This window comes from Daldinia decipiens, assembly GCF_022478715.1.
Source record: "Daldinia decipiens strain CBS 113046 unplaced genomic scaffold F4813scaffold_19, whole genome shotgun sequence".
Classification (NCBI taxonomy): domain Eukaryota; kingdom Fungi; phylum Ascomycota; class Sordariomycetes; order Xylariales; family Hypoxylaceae; genus Daldinia; species Daldinia decipiens.
The window spans coordinates 409,879-429,738 of record NW_026054562.1 but is presented as its reverse complement, the minus strand read 5'-3'; the positions used below and the strand labels follow the sequence as shown (position 1 = coordinate 429,738).

The following is a 19,860-nucleotide window of genomic DNA, read 5'->3' as shown; positions in this document are numbered from 1 at the left end:
CATGATACATAAATCCTTATTTGCACGTACTGAAAAGCCGCTAGGATTGGCCCTCAAGATGCCAAGTGGTGCAACTAGAGTCCACTAAGATAAGCCAATCGTTGATGGGGCTATTCTTATCGTTTCTCAGCCCTTGTGGCAAAGCATCTCTGCAGCTGTGGCTCAGTCAAGACTTGTAGGTGGCATAGGCAGTTAGTTAACCTACATGTGTTCCATGTATTCTACATTCCCCGTCGTTAAGTGTTAAAAGTTGATGAATGATTATAGTCACGCATAGTATAGTTATTTAGTTAGAGCAGATATTTAAGTTGTAGACCAAGATAACAACTAAGACTTTTAAAGACTTTTAAACATTTAACTAACTATTTCTGATATAACTTCTTATTAATGCGATGAACACGCTCCCGAATAAAGCTAAGAGTTATTACTTTTTGAGACTTGTAAAGTTCGCATATTTTTGACTGGTAGGTAAGTAATTTATAAAGAACCTCGCTAGTTATTACATAGCATTGATAGGATAAAATAAGCTAAGCGTCATCGCCGATAATAAGATGAATAACATAAAGACGTCATTGAGGGGTTATGTTCTACTTGGCAATAGAGTATGTTTGCATATATATATTCCTAAATTACGTCGTAGATTAAAACCCTTTGTTTATTCGTATGTACCCAATTGAGCAGTATACCTAGGTAGGTAAGTATGCTTATAGTCTACAGTGTTCAGACATATTGTAAGGACAAGTGCTCCTCTAGTGTATGTATTTCCCTCGAAACATGAAACAGGCGGAATCCCCAAGACTGAAACATAGGTACCTACCTAGCTTTCCAGAAATGCATAGGCGTATTTGTTATGCTACCCACATATGTGCATACGCGCATGCTAGATACGGCACTAATTCCCGGAGTGCGTACATAATGTAGGCATGGAACCGCTTTTTGGGACCGATTCGCATTCGAAAAGAAAAGAAGGATGTCCTAGGTTACATATGTAAGTAATACCTAGGCCCAAGAGGTAGACCCAAAAGCTTACCCAAGTCGGGGTTAAGGCTACGGTGGGGGCTTTATTTCATCAACTCCTTCACCCCTCGCCCCACTAAAATAAATTTCCGGGGCATGAATTGGCAACTACAATACAACGTAGCCTTCTCAGCCGTACTCGAGAACTGAAAATATCACGTATATGTTACGCGTAGGTGTTGAAGCAGCAGTCTTTCTATCTATTATAATACTAATGATGGTCGTGTGACACTGACATAAAGGCACCTTACTGATGATAAGGTGCCCTTATCGTAGATAAGGGAGGAAGAGATAAGATACCCGATTTTACTGGATAAAGGGGTTAGGTATTTACTATTATTGGAATATAAGAATATATTATACCTAGCTAGCCTTAGATAAATTCTTCCTTCCTTAAACATTTATTATATACCAATTTTAACACTATTATTTATTATTATTTTGTTTATTGCTTTTACTATACGTACGTATTTACTAATACTAATTAATATTGCTAGATAATAGCAATATAGATTAGTAAGGTTAGAAGAATTATTGTTGTTTTAATTTGAAAATTTTTATTGCAATAATATAAATAATATTAATACCTTTTTTTACATTACTTTTGTAGTTTATGATAGGCTATAATTTTACCCCCTCATATAATTTGTTTATATTTCTAGCAAACTATCGCAATTTAGACTCTTTATCTACAGAATTATTATTATTTGTATCATTAATTTTTTCTATTATATCCTAAGAAATATAGGTAGAAAGTTTAGCGTAGGCGTAGATTTACGCTATGTACGATTTTGTTGAGTAAGAGAATATGGATAAATTGTATGAGTTTTTGAGCTATTTTTTTGGTTGGATATTTATGTTTAATATAATATTCGATTATATAATAATACAATAAGAAAAAATCGATTTCTAAACAACTACGTTCGAATAGAAAACAATATGGATACTTTTTGCATTAATAAATTTTAAAACTATTAATAATAAGGTATTATATACACGCTTAACCGAAGAAGTAATGGTTAAATATTAAAAACAATTTAAAGGATTTACGGTAAATAACTTTAAAGTATTATCGAGATAATTATGATTGGCGTTGCAGAGTGCATTAATATAGAAAAACATTTATATAGGAAGATATAACGCCAATTATGTAAAGGTATTCGTTAATTTTATATTATTACGTAATTTATTTATATAAAATATTGCCAAATTAGAGGTAATAAAGGTAAGGTAGCTTAACGCATTAATATAAAGAATTTTGGTTTATAAGATCGAAAAAGGACCGGTGTACCTTGCTACATACGCGTTTATATAGTTATAAGCGCTAGTATAATAATATTAGGCAATTTTTAACTTATAGATGCCGATGTATACGGTTATATTTATAAGGTAGGCCTTAATGTAAAATACCATACTTTGGACCTTATTCCTTTTTAATTTACAATATATATTATTTATTTTATAGTTAAAATAAATATTACCTCTTATTTTTAATTAGTTATTATTAATTTTTAATATTTTATTATTAACTTAATAATTAAAACCTATTTTTCAACTTTTTAATTAATTATTATTTCTAATATATTTTCTCTTCCCCCCTCCTTATACACTTAATCTTAACCTGTTATTATAGGGTATACCAAGTTATTTATAATAATTAGCGTAATTTTAATAAGGTAATTAAAACAGTATTTGGACATTATTTAACCCTCCTTTCTTTTTTTTATTGGCTTAATAAAGGCTACTTATATTTTTTGTAAGATAATAAAGGTATAACTTAGGGTATAATCCCGGATATGGAATTAGTTAGGTATAGTTTTTTTTTTTAATTACGGGAAATACGTTTGGACCCCCTAAATCGTTATCGGATGGTTTATATATGACGTTGGCGGTTTTATTAAATGTTAGATTAAGCGGAGGAAATTAACCTATTGGAAGTTACGGTTTTTCTTTCTAAATAGTTTTATTATTTTTATAGGTATTTAATTTTTTCGCCTAAGTTTTAATGTTTGTTGGTAATTAATAAGTTTAGACTTATTATAATATTTTTTCGGTATAAGTCTTTAACGAAATATATCTTTCAATAATTGTAGACTATTTTAAGAAGGCCTAGAATAATGAAAATAATTATATAGGGGAAGTATATGATATTTTTGAAGATAAGTTTCGATTTTTTTTGGATGTATATTATATGATAGGAATTTGATAGATATAATTTCATGTTATATTTTTTATTATTTTTATTGGAAGAATAATAATTTATTTTTTTTATAATGTATTTAAATATTAGTGCTTTGTAGATATGTATATGGCTATAAAATAATATTTTAATATGGAGTAGAATAAGATATAATATTATTAAGATTGGATAGTTATTATTTTTTATAGTATGAAGGTTGAAGAGAAGAATAAGGGTAAGTTTAATATGGAGGTATTATAAGTTATATTTGATAAATTGTTATTATGTTAATGCGTTTTTGGACCTGATTTTAGGGGAGAATAGTAATTTATTGTAGTTGTGCATAGAGCATGCCGTAGCGTATCACAATTATAGTATGTATTATTTATTCTGTTGTATTATTTTGAGGAATTGGCTAGTAAATTCCAAGTATTTATTGGAATGTTTAAGAATTTTAAAGGAATATATTAATTTATAATAAACATTAATAATAAAGATAGTAACAATAACAAATATGGTATTGGTTAATATTATATTAATTGTAAATATTATTACAATAATAAAAATAGTAAATATAATACTTACCAAAAAACGTTAAAATATTAGAAACGTTACTGTTAGGTATGTAAAAAAGAAGAATGTTGGTTAATTAAATATTTGGAGAAGGAATGTAAGGAGGTTAGAGCCTAATGGAAGGTTAAAAGAGGTTAGGCGAAGGAAAATTATATAACTTTTTTAGCCGAATACAAAAACATTAAAAATTTTAACGTAGAAAAGTCCAAAGAGTCTATTGGAAAAGAAGAAGAATTAAAGAGTTAATATATAATTACGGTTTATTTTTTAAATAAATTTTTCTAATATTAACTTAATCTACAAATATTAAATTTTAAAAAATTTGTTGATAAATCTAATATCGATATTATATTTATTTTTAATTAATATGCAAAAAATATATTTTAAGGTATTATACCGGATATAAGAGTAATATAAGTGTTAATTGTAGGTAAGGGTTAGTATTAAATCTTCGTTAACGAGAATTTAAAGTATTGTAATAATTTAAATATTAACCGTACCGGCGAAGCTAATATATATTTCGGAAATAGTTTATCTATTAAATTATTGGAAATTATAATAATTAACACCTTATTTAGTAAGGTAGATTTTTATATAATAAAAACAAATATTCCATTTTTTTTTTCTATTAAAGATATGAACCGTTTGGAAATATACCTTAATAATATTATTAATTAATTAATCGATAAAAACGGCGTAATAATTAAAGTTATGTAAAAATAAAAATATTTATAATTTTAATTTAACAATATTATTTATTTCATGGAGGTAAAATTATGCTGTTTGTATATATATTTTAGCTATCTATTTATTAGCAAATTTTACGATTTATTTAATAAAGTAAAATATAAGGTAAGTATTAAAAACTTTAAAAAGATTAATAAATTTTACTACTATTATTAGGTTAAGGATAAAACATTTTAACGTTTTAAGTTTAGCCTTAAAAATTCCGATATGGATTTTAACTATAAAATAATTACCAATATTATATATTTAAATAGGAAATCAATTCTCTATATAATTAACGCAATAATAAAGTTTTAAATAATCTAATTTATAAAAAATATTTTTGTTAAAGAAACCTAAAAAATATTTAAGTAATATTAGATCGATACATACCTAAAACCACTAAATATTTTTAACCATAATATGGGCACTAATTTTGATAACGTTAAATTTTGTAATAAAGTTTATTTTATAGGAATTGTTTATAACCAGGTACCCATCGAAACATATTAGTTAATTAGTAAAATGAAAAAATATTATAACTCGATTTAGAAAGTGTACAAAATTATTTCCGAAGAAATATAGGGGTTAAAAAAAGCTTACTTACAAATAACAATTAAAGTCGTAAACAATACGGTAAACTCGAACAGTTTTGTTTTTATTCTATTGGTCTTTAACGCCTATCTAAAGATCAATATAGACTTTTTCCCCACGCAATTGCAACTAGAAAAGGCTTAGGTAGTACAGAAAGTTATAATTGAAGTTAAAAAGGTCAAAACGTAAAAAACCATCCGCGATGTTATAAACACGAAAAACGGATTAAATATCTTAAAAACGTTACCTATATTACTATCTATCGGTAATAATATACTAATCTATTATAAAAAAGACGGATGGGAAAGACCATATAAAATTATTACCGTCATAAACAAAAACGTAACCATCATATTAAGCGTATTAAAAGGTACTTCGATTTTTTGGAATATATACGTTAAACTATATAAATAGCTAAAAAGAAGTTTTAAAATTTATTTACCGCTACTGCTACCTTAGTTTAACCTTAATAAGTATAAGATTATATCTAATAAAGATTTAGATATATTTATTATAAGTATAGTATATATTAACATAAAAGAAAAGAACAACTACGCCTTTACTTTAAAACTATAATTAAACAGAAAAATAGTTACGCTAAGAAGGTTGTACGAAGTCTCTAATATAAAGAAATTTGATGCCTTTTTTGCAAACGGTATCTTACAACCCGAAATATATGACAAGGCATTCTACCAAGGCGTAACCATATTTAAGTTTTATATAATCTATAAAGTTAAGGAGAAAAATACGTTAATATTATATAAGAAATTACGATTTGTGGTATAAGGTTACGGAGACCTTAAGAAAAACTTTATTATGATATATGCTTTAATGATTTAATGCGTTAGCCAACGCCTAATATTGGCTTTAGCATTTATATTACAATAGTAAAACATAAAGGTGATAATCCGAGATATTACCATGGCGTATATATAGTTTAAGATTTTTATGTAAAGGATAATATACATACACTTATTTTCAAAATTAAAAAATAAATATCTTAAAGGAACGTTATTGCGAATAGTTAAATTTTTGTACGGATTTGCAAAATTAGGTATATATTGGTTTAAAATTTATTTTAAGTATTATTAAAAAAAATTAGGTATGACTTTGTTAGTATTTAATTTGTATTTATTAATTGTAAAGTTAAATTAATTATTTGGAATTATAGATTTACAAATAAATAATATATTAAATATTGGCATAACAGAATTTCTAGCTGAAGAGGATAAGGTTTTTGTAAAGGTAAGTATTAAAGCAAAATTTTAAAAAGTTTTGGAATTAGGCGTAGTCGAAGACTTTAACGAATTACAGATTGTAGTTTATAAAAAAACAATTTCTACTATTTAAAAAAGATAAACAAAAAGGTTAGAAAAATTGGATTTAAAGGTATTTGATATAATTAAGAAATTTATAAAATAACGTATAAAAAATGCCTATATTGTGTTTATTTACCAACCCAAAATAGTTTTCGACTATTCTATAATAGCGTAATATATAAAACCTAGGCCAAAAGAAACCAAAACCCTTAACGTAAGAATTAAATAGCAAATAGATCATAAAGATTAAAACTTTAAATATATAAAATTAAACCCTCAAAACCTATACTTATACGTTTTTGTAAACAACTTATTTATTAACAACAAAAATATAAACTTCTAAATTAACTATATTATAATATTTAATAATAAAAAACCTACAAATCATAATAATAAAATATAACTTACCAGTAATATTATTTATTAATCATCTACTAAATATAAACATATTACGCATAGCATATTTACTAATAAAATTTATAGAATAGTATAAGGTTTTGATATAAACTACGTTATTTACAATACTATTAACACCATCCTAAACTAACTAAACCTCCCAATAATCCCTTTCGTTTTATGCATAAACTCTTTCTTGCTATACTAATACCTTATTTAAATAAGCAATATTAATAAAAAAAAATTAATAATTGATTTTATAACCCTAAAACAATTATACAAAAACAAGGAAATTAATAATATTTAATAAATACATAACAATTACAATCTGGCAGATGCAATAACAAAAACATCCCCAAATAAAGCTATAAAAATATTAGTAAAAAATAACTAAATTAATTTATACTTGAAAGGGTAAATAAAATACAGGGAAATTAAAAATAATATTAAACCAACATAATAATAGATTATTAAAACTAATTACTAACACCAACCCAGACGCAAACCATCGCAAAAAATAAAAAAAAATATACCAAGAATAAAATAATATAATATATGTTAACGTAACCCCATTTATAAAATAACTCCTAATTTAAACCATTACGGTTTTATTCTTTAACCGTCACAAGTATATGCGATTATAGATATATAAAACCATAAATATATAATAATACATATCCAAACCAACACAAATATACGTTAGTATAAATTTTAAAATTTCATTTATTTAAATTATATTTCGCAATCAATTAATTGCAAAAAAAAAACAAAATAAATAATAATCATGTAATATTAATATAAAGGTACCTTACTAATAATAAAATACCCTTATCGTAAATAAGGAAAGAAAAGATAAAATACCCGACTTTACTAAATAAAAGGATTAAGTATCCACTATTATTAAAATATAAAAACATACTATACCTAACTAACTTTAGATAGATTCTTCCCTCCTTAAACACTCATTATATACCAATCTCAACACTATTATTTATTATTACCTTATTTATTGCTTTTACCATACGTACGTACCTACCAACAACTAATATACACTTGAGAGTTTATTGTATATTATATAAACGTTTATCTAAATGCTATGTTAGATATCAATGTCAGTATGTCACGACCTTAAGATCTGCCTATGTGCGCAATCAAGGTTGATAAGGTAATGAAACATTATGTACATCAGAGCCTAGGCAACGGTCGTTAGACCTTGGCAGTAAGTAAACAAGATGGGTTAAAATAGCAGTAAACTCTAGGTACATGCTACAGGGGCGGACATGACGGGCAGGGACGGGCTAAACGTACCAGACAGGGTTGGTGGATGTAAACAGAAAGCAATGCGACAAGCGTCTCATGCTCCTTCCATTTAATTATCTCTTACACTTTTCGGTACGGGCAGACGGGTACGGTACAAGGTAGGGAAGGCAAGTACCTAAATAAGTACAAGCACGCTTCACAGGTTCCTGCCGCAACCACATTTCTTTATTTCATCCCTGGTCTAACCATTTACCGTTTACCGTCTACCATCTGCCTTCTGCCTTCTGCCTTAGTGACGCGCGACACACTCTTACTATTCTTACCCCTTCACAACTATTTTTCTTCCTTCTCCTTTTCTAAACATCTTCATCCTCTTCATCCCACATCCATCTCATCTCCATAATCGTCCTATAGTAAAGTACTATAGACTGTGGCTTTAAACACCTTGACGGCTTTACTCTATAATCAACACGCATCGCACAAGGACGCCCGAGTCAAAATATCCAAACGTACCTATACGCGTCGGCTAAGCCAAACATACATCACCATGGCGCTGGCGGCTGTCTACAAGCAGTTCCTTGCTGCGCCGAGCTCGTCCCAACTGGCGGACGATGCTTCCCTCCACTACATAACCACTACTTCTAGCTACAGAGGTTCAGCCGAAATAATCAAGCACCTTAACATTACATCCAGGCAGCTCAAGAAGAAGAAGTCGGAATTTCTTACCGTCATAGAAGGTCAAAATGCCATTGCCGTCGAGATTGACACTGTACTTGAGTTTCTCACCAGTGGTGGACCTTATCTACCTGGTCTCGATGACAACTTCCTGGCTGATCGGACTGTTTATATTCCCATTGTAGGTCGCGCTATATTGTTCAAACTACTCTTCCCTCAAGACTTAACTAATACATAACTTAGATGCACATCGTCACGTTTGATAACAACGGCAAGATTCTGCAGATCCGCCAGTCCTGGGATCAAGGCTCCCTACTCAAGCAGCTCGATGTTATCGGCAAGTCAGGTCGCAATTGGCCAATTCGCGATAGCAAAGAACAGATCAAGTTGATCGAGATTTGTGTCAAATCCTCGAGCAATGGCGCTTCTAGCCAAGACCCTATTGACCTTGCCGCGCGCGCTCGTGGCAACTCGAACAATGCCCTACGCGATCCCCACGCTTCGCTTGCCTTGTTCGCTCCTCGCGATGAGTCCGATGGTAGCATTGCCGCCGTTATCTCCCCTAGAGGTGGAGCCCGACCGCGACAACGCGATATTATGGAGATCTTAGGTGACGAGCTAGTCGAAGGTCCTGATCGCGATCGATCAGAATCGCCAAGCAAAGCGGTTGCCCCTAAAGCTGGTGGTGAGAAGAAGTTCCAGCCAAGCCGCCTATTTGCGGATGAGGAAACCTTGGAAGAAAGTGACCCGATCGAAGATGTTGCTTCTCCTAATCGTTTTATCCGCCCCAACCCCCAGAAGTACAGCCACTTTGATTTCGACGACGGCTCTAACGAGCCCGACCAGGTTCCGCTAGAGACAACTCCTGTAAAGACTAAACATACCAGTCAATGGTCTTTTGACGACTTCGTTACCCCGCACAAAGTGAAGCCGTCTAAAATCTTGCAGGAGAAGAATGCTCGTCATTGGGGAAATGATGATGATGAAGTGTTAGATAGTCCAGAGCGCAAGCCTGTACCTCCTAAAGCTCGTCGTGATGCTGAGACCCATTTCGAATTCATAGATGATGGTGTTCCTAGTGGTGCGCCTCGTGCTGCACGTCCCCGCGGCTCAACACATAACAATGGGCTTGGCTTGTACAAGAATAATTTGTACAACGAGGACGGAAATGGAACACCTCCTGCCAGTGGGCCTCAACCCTTAGGGGCCATCACGAACTTAAAGGACCGCGGTCGAGATTTCGAATCTCACTGGGACATGACGGACAAATCGCCAGCCCAAAAGCCACAGTCTAAGCTCGCGGTGGGAGAAGACCGTAAAAAAGCTGTCAAGATGATGGATGCTAACTGGTCGAGCTACGACAAATCTCCTGTACCAAAGGAAAAAGAAAACAAACCTATTAGTACGGCTAGAGGTCCTGGACCTGAGGGCGAGAAGGGGATCCACATCGGTGGTGACGGAATGGGCGGCGGCAAAGGCTCCAACCGCAACTGGCTATTCGGTGACAATGATGACGACCAGAGTGCTACGCCAGCGCCCAGGAGAAAGGCCCAGCCTGCAACCGCTACGACCTTCAGTTGGGATTTCTAGGTCATCTGGCATAATTCCCGACTTCGGAAGAGGAACTAAACCAAATGATAATAATGCGAACATTACTACCTAGCTATTATGTATGAAAACGCCTAGATGCCGCTTATGAATTACGAGAAGAACGCAAGAAGCAAGTCTTTTGTGTCTGTGAGGCAAGAGTTATAGGATATTCTCTGGACAGGTGATTGGCCTTTGAGGTTTGGTTGAGTATAAGTTCTTGTGTGAATTAGCCATATTACCGTACCGCTTTAGATCGCTATTGCAGCAGTAACGACAAGTGGCGGAGTTGATGATACCATGGCTGGAATTATTTGAGCAACAAGTTAGTTTGCTGCTATTTTCCTAGCTCCGGCTGTACAATTGCCTTTGCTGTGTACATTCTGTCGGCTTGCATATAATTAATTTCCTTGATTCCTATTAATTATAACCAACATGCAATGAACTCAAAGGGATATGTTATCCTTATATTTTTCCGCGAGGCGTGACATGTATGTCAACTCGGTAATTAGTATTAGATCCTAAACTTAATGAACGTAATTCGACAGCAACTATAGCCAAAATGCAAACACTATCGTATAAGTCACAAGCAACTGAGCCTCTCGACAGTTCACAGACACGATGCAGGACTACTGATACTCTGCTTTGCTCGTACATCTAACCAATGCTATCTAGGTATGTAACAGATCTAGGCGTAAGTTTTTAATATTCCGTCGTCGAAACCTTCCGTTAGCCAAGAGAATACCAACAGAGCCTTGATATCAAAACACATGAACAAAATTATAGCAAAACGCCTTGGTTCCGTAGCGCCACTCGTCCCAATACAGTAATACAAGAGGCCTGCAACCCCCTTTCGACGACCCGAATCTCTCTCTCCCTTAGATCGCCGTTAGTAAAACGCCACATTCCAACCTCGTAGCGGTCTATGAAGGTACCTAGGTAATAGACCAACAATACAGAAAAGAAAAAGCAAAAGCAAACTAAGACGGGGAAAAAAAAGCAGCGCGACATAAATCATAACAAACCCCCCTCTCTACTAACACAAAAACTTATACATCCTCTTCCACTTCGGCCACACCCTCCTCTCCTCCGCCTCCTGCGCAAGCAGAATCGGGAGGTTGAAATCCCTCCGCCCCGTATCGATATCCATATCGGCCACCTTGATAAACGACGTGCGCGCCCAGTACCTATGAGCGACATAAAAGATGACCACCACCGGGAACGCCATGTACTGCAGGAAGAAGTTCTGCGCGAGCTCGCTGGGCGAGAGCCCCTCCCAGCCGACGGGGCGGGCGCCGACCCAGAACTGGGCGATGAGGACGAGGATGTTGAAGAAGAGACCGAGGTAGGACCCGAACACGCCGCATTGCGACTTGAAGGCTAGCTCGCGCAGGCTGTGGCCTTTGAGGGCCCAGGCGCGGCGGAATCGGATGTGCGCTAGGCAGATGGAGGCCCAGGTGAAGATGGAGGAGAGGCCTGAGATGGCGACAAGCCAGTCGAGCACGACGCTTTGCTCGTTGAGGTCGGCGAGGTAGGCTAGGAGACCCATCGAAGATGATACTATGATGGAAACCAAAGGCCGCCCGCGACGGTCGACGTATGACAAGATCCTCGGCGCTTGTCTCTGGTCTGCCAGCGCGGCGAGGGTTCGCGAAGAGCCAAACACGGAAGAGTTTCCGACGGAGAGGACGGCGATTAGGATAACGACGTTCATTACCGAAGGTAGGACCTCAATGCCTGCATTCTCGATGGCGATGACGAAAGGCGACGCGGCCGCGACCGCCGATCCGGGGATGAGAAGACGTGGGTCATTATAGGGCACGAGTAGCCCGATGAGAAACAGGGCTACGATATAAAATATAGTAATCCGCCAGAACACCTGCTTAATAGCAGTAGGCAAAGACTTGCGCGGATTTGCCGTCTCGGCTGCGGCTAACCCGACCAATTCAGTCCCGGCGAAGGCAAATGCCGCCGTGACGAAGACGCTGCAGAGGCCTTTGAAGCCATTATGGAATGCTCCCGGATCCCGCCAATATAAAACCCCTATATACCCGCCTCCCGGAACACCCCCGATATTCAAGACGATTCCTAGTAATCTTGAACCGGTGAAAAACGTCAATAAACGTATAGAGTTATCAGGTAGAGTAATGGTAGAGTAGTAGTAGAGTGAGTAGTGGTAGAAGAGAAACTTACATGAATCCAATGACAGCAATAACCTTAATAATGGCAAAGACAAATTCAGCTTCGCCATATCCCTTGACGCCAAACAGGTTGATGGCAACAACCGCGATCAGAAATATCGTCACGAAAATAGCCTTATTCAGATCCGGATTCCAATACGTTATAGTTATCGACGCGGCGATGATCTCGAGGGGCAGCGCGACCAGCCATTGCAGGGCGTAACTAGAAGAGCGTGTAAGTCGGCCGCATTCACCTTATATGACTACTATACCTAGAAGGAGGAAAGGAGGAAAGGAGGAAAGGAGGGAAGAAGACATACTTCCAACCCATAGCAAACCCCCACGACGGGTCCAGAAAGCGCGTCGAATACGCAGAGAAAGACCCAGCAACCGGGAACGAGACGGCCAGCTCGCCGAGCGCCTGCACCGTGCAGTATAGCATGCATCCGATGAACAGATACGCAAGCAACAGCGACGCCGGGCCCCCGATCTCCAGCGCGCGGCCCGAAGCGACGAACAACCCGGTCCCTGCGCCATTGAAACCACCGTCAGCTATACTTGCATTCTCCCACATTCATTCATTCATTCATCCATTCATCCATTCATTCGCGCAAGCATGCGTAGCCAACATAGACAGATAGGAAGCAAGCAACCCACCAATAGACCCCCCAATGGCAATCATCTGCAAATGCCTGCCCTTCAACTTCCTCGCGAGATGCGACTGCGCCGTCTGCAAATTCGCCGCCCTCACATCGTACAAATGGCCCCCCGACGAGCCCGACGACGACCCCCTTCCCCCCTCCCTTCCTGCCCCTCCCCCTGCCCCCAGCATCGGCATCCGCACCTGCGCCGCCTCCACCGCGTGTATCACGCCGAGCGGATCCTCGGGCGTGACGCGCTGGTTCGGGTCGCGCCGGAACCCGTCGACGATGCGGTCCAAGAACCGCGTGCGCGACGACGACGACGGCGCGTCCTCGTACAGCGGCTCGCGCATCGTGTAGCTGCTCCCCGGCGCCAGCGAGTCCTCCTTGATCGGGAAGATGCTCATCTCGATGTCCCGGTTCGACGACGGCATGGTGGGTGGTGGTTCATTGCGCGGGGCAATTCAATTCGATTCGGAGGGGTTGATTGGTAGGTATGTAGGTGTAGGTATGTAGGTGTAGGTATGTAGGTGTAGGTAGGTAGGTAGCGTGCGCGCAATAGGGCAAGGCAAGTTCGCAGGTTAGCGGTTTCTTGTCGACGATGCGACAAACAAGTGTTGTGGATTTACGTATACGAGGTATGTACGAAAGTATGTTAAGTACCTAGGTTACCTACCTACATATGTTCGTTCGTAAAAGTCGGCGTGGGGTACCTTAGGTATTGTATATATTGACGGAAGGTAGTTCAGGGTAGCTTATCGGCCATGCGAGCTAAATGGAAATGCACCTTCCTTTTGCTCCTATGAGTTACATAATGGCATCTAGATCCCTGCTTAGATACGCTTAAATAGTGGATATTTATAGATAACGTGCATGGGATGAACTTCAAATCCAAGATCTAGCCTAGATCGATCTTATTGGTAACCTAAGATATCCACTTACACTGTATGTGTACCACGGCATCAAGCCATAGAGTACAGTGGCGGGGCAACCTGGGCGTTCGAATCTGAGTTGATGGGCTAAATTACTTATAAGCATCACGTCGTTGTTGAATAGCCTCAAATATCACAATACGACTTAACGTAATAGTAAGCTTCAGTTTATACATTCAGAATGCCATATATACTATGCGGCAGCTATCGAGAAAAACAACCCTCCCGAGCTCTACATTACGCCGATAATGCTCCCCGAAGTAGGTGGGGATGATATATGCTGATTATTTATGAATTCATTGGATGATCTTCCCTTCCGCGTCTCTTGGCTTCCGCTTCCATCCCGTTGAGAATAGCTGGCCCATGTCGAATCGAGGAAAAAGGTGTGCCTCGGTATTAATGACAATCTTATCCAACGGAAGAAGATCGTTGGGAGAAAAGAGAAGATAGAAATATTTCAAAGTCTCGGCCTATAAGGTACAGAACAAATTAGAAAATACATTCAATAGTGTAGGAGTACGAGGAACATACCAGCCAAAAACTTTCCATATTGTCTCGCGTCACCGGCGGGATCTTGTTCGCATTCGAAAGACTCGTAAACCCTCCGCCATCTGCTACGGCAGTGTGGTTCATAAACGACTTAAACATCTCCCAGCCCCATTCTCGGTACTTGATATCACCTGTGATTCTCCACATGTAAAAGAGGCTTTCTACCGTCTCCGGCCTCTGGAGATTATGTGTGTCCATGGAGTGAACCGAATAATCTTTCCGCCACTGCGCTTCGGGGTCAGGATCAAATTCAGCTGGTGGATGGTGAGGAGCAGATTCGGGTGCAGGTGGGTCGGCGATGTTGAAATATGTGATTTCGGCCGCAAGACCGGTGGCCATCCACTTATACATGCCCCAGCATGTCTGCATCAACTCCCTCGCGAGCTGCATATCGGCCTCGTTCTGTTCTGTCCATGTTGGCTTTTTCCTAGCCTCCGCTTCTGTCAACCCGCCCGTGACAGCAAGAGCAATCGTGCCTGGCATGAAGCAGACCAAGTGATCCATCTTAGGAGACAAGGCGCCCTTCAGACCATCTGGCCGCTCCCCAATGATGGTGAACCCAGACGGCTCTGTATAAGTGACGAGGTGCTTGCGGACTCCCCGTAGAGTCTCATCCCACATCTCTAGATAGATGGGCTCCTGCTTATTAGTTTGCAAATATTGTTTGATGAGATACTCATAATACGAGTCTCCTCGGCTTCCCAATCGGATGTTTTGGCCTCTGAAAGTACCATCTGTGGCGTAAATGTAGATGGGTACTAAGCCATCTTCGACTCCGTTATTATCAACAACTTCCATTACTTTTTCGGCTTTATCCCAAAAGTACTTCTCGCCGGTCAGCTTGGCAAGATACTTGAACTCGAGCTGCAAGGTAGTCGCCTCGGCAGTAGACGATGCGCCACCCTCATCGTGAGCTGGTATACCTTCATATTTACCGATATTCACGCTGGCATAGGGGACGCCAGACGGGGAATCGAAAGCAGATATAAGTCGGTCAGCGAGATCCTTTGCCTTCTCGAGGTACAGATCCTCTCCAGGTGCTCCAGGGTCATCGTCTGATAGCGGCGCCAGCTCAGGGAACTCATTAGAGAGATAATGAGCAGAGAGGAGGCCGCCTAACATACGAATTGTCGTCTCGAAGGTGCTAACATCTTGATCTTGGTCATATGATAAGGTAGTTGAAATCCACTCCCTCGCGTGAGTGACACGGGAAGTGAGATTCATCAGAATCATGGTGTCTAGAGCATCCACGATGATCCACCCCATTCCTCCCTTAGCCATCTGGTCACCCTTCTTGGATATCGGGTGAAACTCATCATAGCCTTGAGGCGAGTTAGCAAAAGCTGAGCATAAAGCCGTAACCATCAACTCGAATTAAATATCTTACCCCAGGCATATCGTTCGTAGGCGTCCCAGCTTAGGGTGAAAGCTTCAACGACACGCTCTCTCCGCCCCAACCAGTCGGCAGACTTCCCTGATCCGGAATTAGCAGTAAGCCAGGTCCATATAGGAGTTGAAGCGACGACGGCATCATGATGACTACCGAATGCACCGAAATAATACAGCAGCAGGATTACCAGCAGCACAAGACCAATTATCCGCTTTCTCCGCCAGAGAGGTCTGGCTCGGTAGGAGGGCGGGTACGCATACGGCTTGTCCTTGTACATGGGTAGAGAGTTTCGATCGTCGAAGAGGCTTCCAACCTTATCCTGCACGCCCCCGAGTATTCCAGTGTTCTTGGGATTTGAACCCTTTCCACCTCTTGCGACCGCCGTGTTACCCCAAACGTGATCCTCCACTATCCTCTGCGGGTTGCTAAACGAGGGAACATTTTTAGGGACGGAAAATGACATGTCAATATCGTCGACGGCTTTTTTGCCCTTCTCGAGAGCATTAATACTGGCCTCGACGGCGCGTTCGGTAAAGTTGACGGCAGCACGCGGCACGGTGGTCTTAAGGATGGATAGAGCGTTCTTTCGATGGATACCGAAGGGGTCGCGTACATTCATGAGGCAAGGTACAACGACGACAAAGGATACGCATTAGGAGGCGGCTTGTCGAGGATGGGCGACTCGTACTGATGGCCTAGGAGCAATCGTATAGGCGGTAGAATAGAAAACACGCCTAGCCCAAGAAACTTAATTGGATAAGAACAATGACAAAATCATTTCTAGTTATTCTATCATTATGATTCTTCTTTCCGTGCCGAACTTTGGAAATTCGCCTACCAAAGGCATAGGCACGTAGGAAGAAATTCCCCGTTAGCTTTGAATCTGGGAAAATATGTAAAAGGTGAGTTGCCGCTACTGACTTACAAAATATATGGTCGGAAGGAGGTACCTATTAAGGACAGCACCTATTAAGGACAGCTATGTAAGTTAGGTAGGTAGGTAGGTAGTTTTACAACGTCAATTGCCGTTCGCCTGGTCCTGCCGCCTATCCGATTAGTGGCCAATGAGAGTTTCAGCATATATGCAGCTAGCCCCTCCACAATCGTTGACCCACTTGCATCGATATCAAGTACAGAAGTACCTGCCTCACATTGGGTTACATGTATGTAGGTTAGGTACCTAGAAGCCTGAATTATATTGGGTAAGTACATGCACGCCGTATTCACTACGTATCTACATTTACTCATATTCGTCTCGAAGCTTCAAAGTTCACATGCTCATATAAATCAGCCGACTACTTCTTAATACTTAGGTTGTTAGGAAGGCGCCAACTACCAGTTTATGTTAAAGACTCTTCATTGTTCGGAATTGGCAAGAACTACTTAAATTTCAAAATCAAAAAGGTATATTAGTACCTATCTACCTACCTTATATACCTAGGTATATATGTATATATAAATATCTCGGTCCCGTCTTCAAGTCTTTGATCTAAACTCGTCGACCACTATTACCACAAGAACAATCGCAACCGCCTGGACGACGCACAATGGATCCTTCTAATTGTCACCGTTCGAGCTACAAGTGCTACCCATATCTTACCAAGGCGGAGTTTTCTGAAGTATGCCACTATCTGGACAGGAGATATCGTCGTGCCACACTAGGACCCTTGCGCAAAGAATGGCGCCTTCATGTTCACACGGCGTTGGAGTTGTCCTTTGAGCCTGGCTCGGGGCGTACTACCTTTCTACAAGTCACACGACCTCTGGACAATAGAACGGCTGCTGACGATGAGCTGGCGGCTAAGATGGGTGGCGTCTCCTTGGGCGAGGATCAAGATATGCAACTGGATGCCGACGAAATGATGGTCAAGATGGAAGATTCGGATAAGGTCAGCCATATTAACTAAAGTCTTCCCTAATAGCGCGGCATGGACGATTAATATATTTGCAGGAAATCGTTTCTAAACGACCATCTCGGGCACACTTCCAAGCGGGCCACGTCATTTATGAGATTCATTTCCATCCGACGTATAGCTCACCCTGTCTCTGGTTCACTCTACATGGTCTACCGGCTGGAGAGTCACCCCTCAATATCGAAACTGTCTTCCGTTATTTAGTCCCTGAACAGTTCAAAGATTCTCTCCAAAGAGTTGGCCCCATAGGCGCCATCTCAATCGACGTAGGTGAAATTTTTGTTCTGCCTAATAAGTCAATTATTTGTTTCTCGTATTGGGTATTTTATTATCTCTACCTCGGGACTAACCATGGCGTCTACAGCACCACCCTATTACCGGACTCCCTTCGTTTTTCGTTCACCCGTGTGCCATCGGAGACGCCATGGCTGGGTTTGACTGCGCAAAGCAAGACTATCTCATGGTATGGCTTGGTCTGGTGGGAGGGTGTGTTGGACTTTGGGTCCCTCAACAGATGGCTGCTGTCAATGCCGGCTAAGGCTCCAGGTGCCCATATAGTAAGGGAACGAGCCATACCCTACAGCCCGACAACCGATGAAATTGAGAGAGAGGCTTTATCCTGAATGCGGTCTTTCAGCGAGCTTGGTACTAGCAAGTTTTCTCTTCATTCATCATCGCTATCCTCCTCCATCGCCACATCTTCGTCGCTATCTTCTTCCTCCTCTTCGTCGCGAGTTCGTTTTTGTCCGCGAGCATCAGGACCGTTTGCATCTGTCATCGCATGGTCGGAGCTCTGAGGAGGCTTCGTAGGAAGACCATGAGGGGTGGCGGCTGCTGCAGGTGTGCTGGTGGCAGCAGTGCCAGGTGCCGGAGCATTGAAGATGTTCTGCTGGGCTTCCGTCATCTCGATATTGGCGGCGGTTGATCCCGGAAGCTTGTATGTACCGTCTAATTTCGCGATGATATCCGATTTGGACTTCGCATACTCGATCCGCTACAGGCACGCGTTAGTTAGACAGTCCCAAGGCAAATAAGTGCAAGAATATGAAAATTTACGTACAAGTTCCAGTCCCAAGAATTTGAAACCCTGTAAGGACCTTAATGCTTGAGTCGCTGCCTGCACATCTCGAAAGACGATGTGAGACTGCCCGCGCATTTTTATGGTTTTCAGAGTCACAATGTCAAGCACAGGGCCGTAGGTCGAGAATAGCATGTAGAGCGCCGTCTTCAGATCTGTCTTGTTGATCTTATTCGAAGGTAGATTTGTAACGTAGAGCCTAGAAACAAGGTTAGACAGAGGCTTGCACAATGAGTTGATCGCGCAACCTCGAGAACCTACGTCTGATTTGGTGGAATTGGAGCTGTCTTGCCGCCAGTTTTCGGTGGTTGACCGCGTGTAGCGACGGTGGTGGCCATTGTGAAGAGACGAGTATACCGGGTTCAATTAATTATTGTCCAACGTATTGAATCGCCAATCTCTATTTTCTCTACACTCAGTATTGGTCGTAGGAAATCTTGGAGCTTCTATAATGCAGCTTGAAGGTTGCTTGGAGATCTCGATAGTCGTGTTTAATTATTGCAGAAGACAAGCCACGCAGACCGGCTGAAGGAGCCTCACAATACCGATATGGATGTTACCTAGATTATGTACATTTTAGGTAGTCTGCCACACTTGGCGGGATGGTGTGGCTTGAGCTCGACTTTACCTCTATTAGGTAGGTGAGTGACGCACGTCTGCGGAGCCCCCCCCAGCTGCACCCCACTGCCGCTTGCCCTGCCACTTCGCATTTCTAGCTGCTTGCTAACGAACTTACACCTCCTTTCTTATTCCTAAATCTTCAAGACACCACTAAACTACCTAAGGTACTAATCTACCTCGACGTGGTAGTAGAGAGCTATACTCCTATCACTAGTAGGTATAACTAGAAC

The 19,860-nt window shown here is 39.7% G+C and overlaps 5 protein-coding genes across 5 annotated transcripts; 2 read left to right on the top strand and 3 right to left on the bottom strand.

The window, feature by feature from the left end:
• Positions 1-8,611: 8,611 nt before the first annotated feature.
• On the top strand, positions 8,612-10,329 carry F4813DRAFT_390086 (uncharacterized protein; the record flags this gene model as incomplete). The annotated part of the gene is made up of 2 exons (XM_049246952.1): positions 8,612-8,920; positions 8,983-10,329. The coding sequence occupies 2 exons, from the start codon at positions 8,612-8,614 to the stop codon at positions 10,327-10,329; spliced, it is 1,656 nt and encodes a 551-aa protein (XP_049099078.1).
• Positions 10,330-10,925: 596 nt separating this feature from the next.
• F4813DRAFT_361660 (amino acid permease) lies at positions 10,926-13,301 on the bottom strand. The gene is made up of 3 exons (XM_049243546.1): positions 12,827-13,301; positions 12,520-12,729; positions 10,926-12,422 (listed from the first exon to the last, which is right to left on the bottom strand). The coding sequence occupies exons 1-3, from the start codon at positions 13,078-13,080 to the stop codon at positions 11,363-11,365; spliced, it is 1,524 nt and encodes a 507-aa protein (XP_049099077.1). The 5' UTR covers positions 13,081-13,301; the 3' UTR covers positions 10,926-11,362.
• An 884-nt stretch (positions 13,302-14,185) lies between these two features.
• Positions 14,186-17,009, bottom strand: F4813DRAFT_361656 (glycoside hydrolase family 47 protein). The gene is made up of 3 exons (XM_049243545.1): positions 16,016-17,009; positions 14,611-15,950; positions 14,186-14,549 (listed from the first exon to the last, which is right to left on the bottom strand). The coding sequence occupies exons 1-3, from the start codon at positions 16,635-16,637 to the stop codon at positions 14,376-14,378; spliced, it is 2,136 nt and encodes a 711-aa protein (XP_049099076.1). The 5' UTR covers positions 16,638-17,009; the 3' UTR covers positions 14,186-14,375.
• Positions 17,010-17,176: 167 nt separating this feature from the next.
• F4813DRAFT_361654 (uncharacterized protein) lies at positions 17,177-18,968 on the top strand. The gene is made up of 4 exons (XM_049243544.1): positions 17,177-17,220; positions 17,280-17,907; positions 17,970-18,197; positions 18,296-18,968. Exons 2-4 carry the CDS (start codon positions 17,566-17,568, stop codon positions 18,467-18,469), a joined length of 744 nt encoding a protein of 247 aa, XP_049099075.1. The 5' UTR covers positions 17,177-17,220; positions 17,280-17,565; the 3' UTR covers positions 18,470-18,968.
• On the bottom strand, positions 18,286-19,611 carry F4813DRAFT_92006 (RNA-binding domain-containing protein). The gene is made up of 3 exons (XM_049249040.1): positions 19,271-19,611; positions 18,992-19,208; positions 18,286-18,925 (listed from the first exon to the last, which is right to left on the bottom strand). The coding sequence occupies exons 1-3, from the start codon at positions 19,345-19,347 to the stop codon at positions 18,596-18,598; spliced, it is 624 nt and encodes a 207-aa protein (XP_049099074.1). The 5' UTR covers positions 19,348-19,611; the 3' UTR covers positions 18,286-18,595.
• Positions 19,612-19,860: the final 249 nt, after the last annotated feature.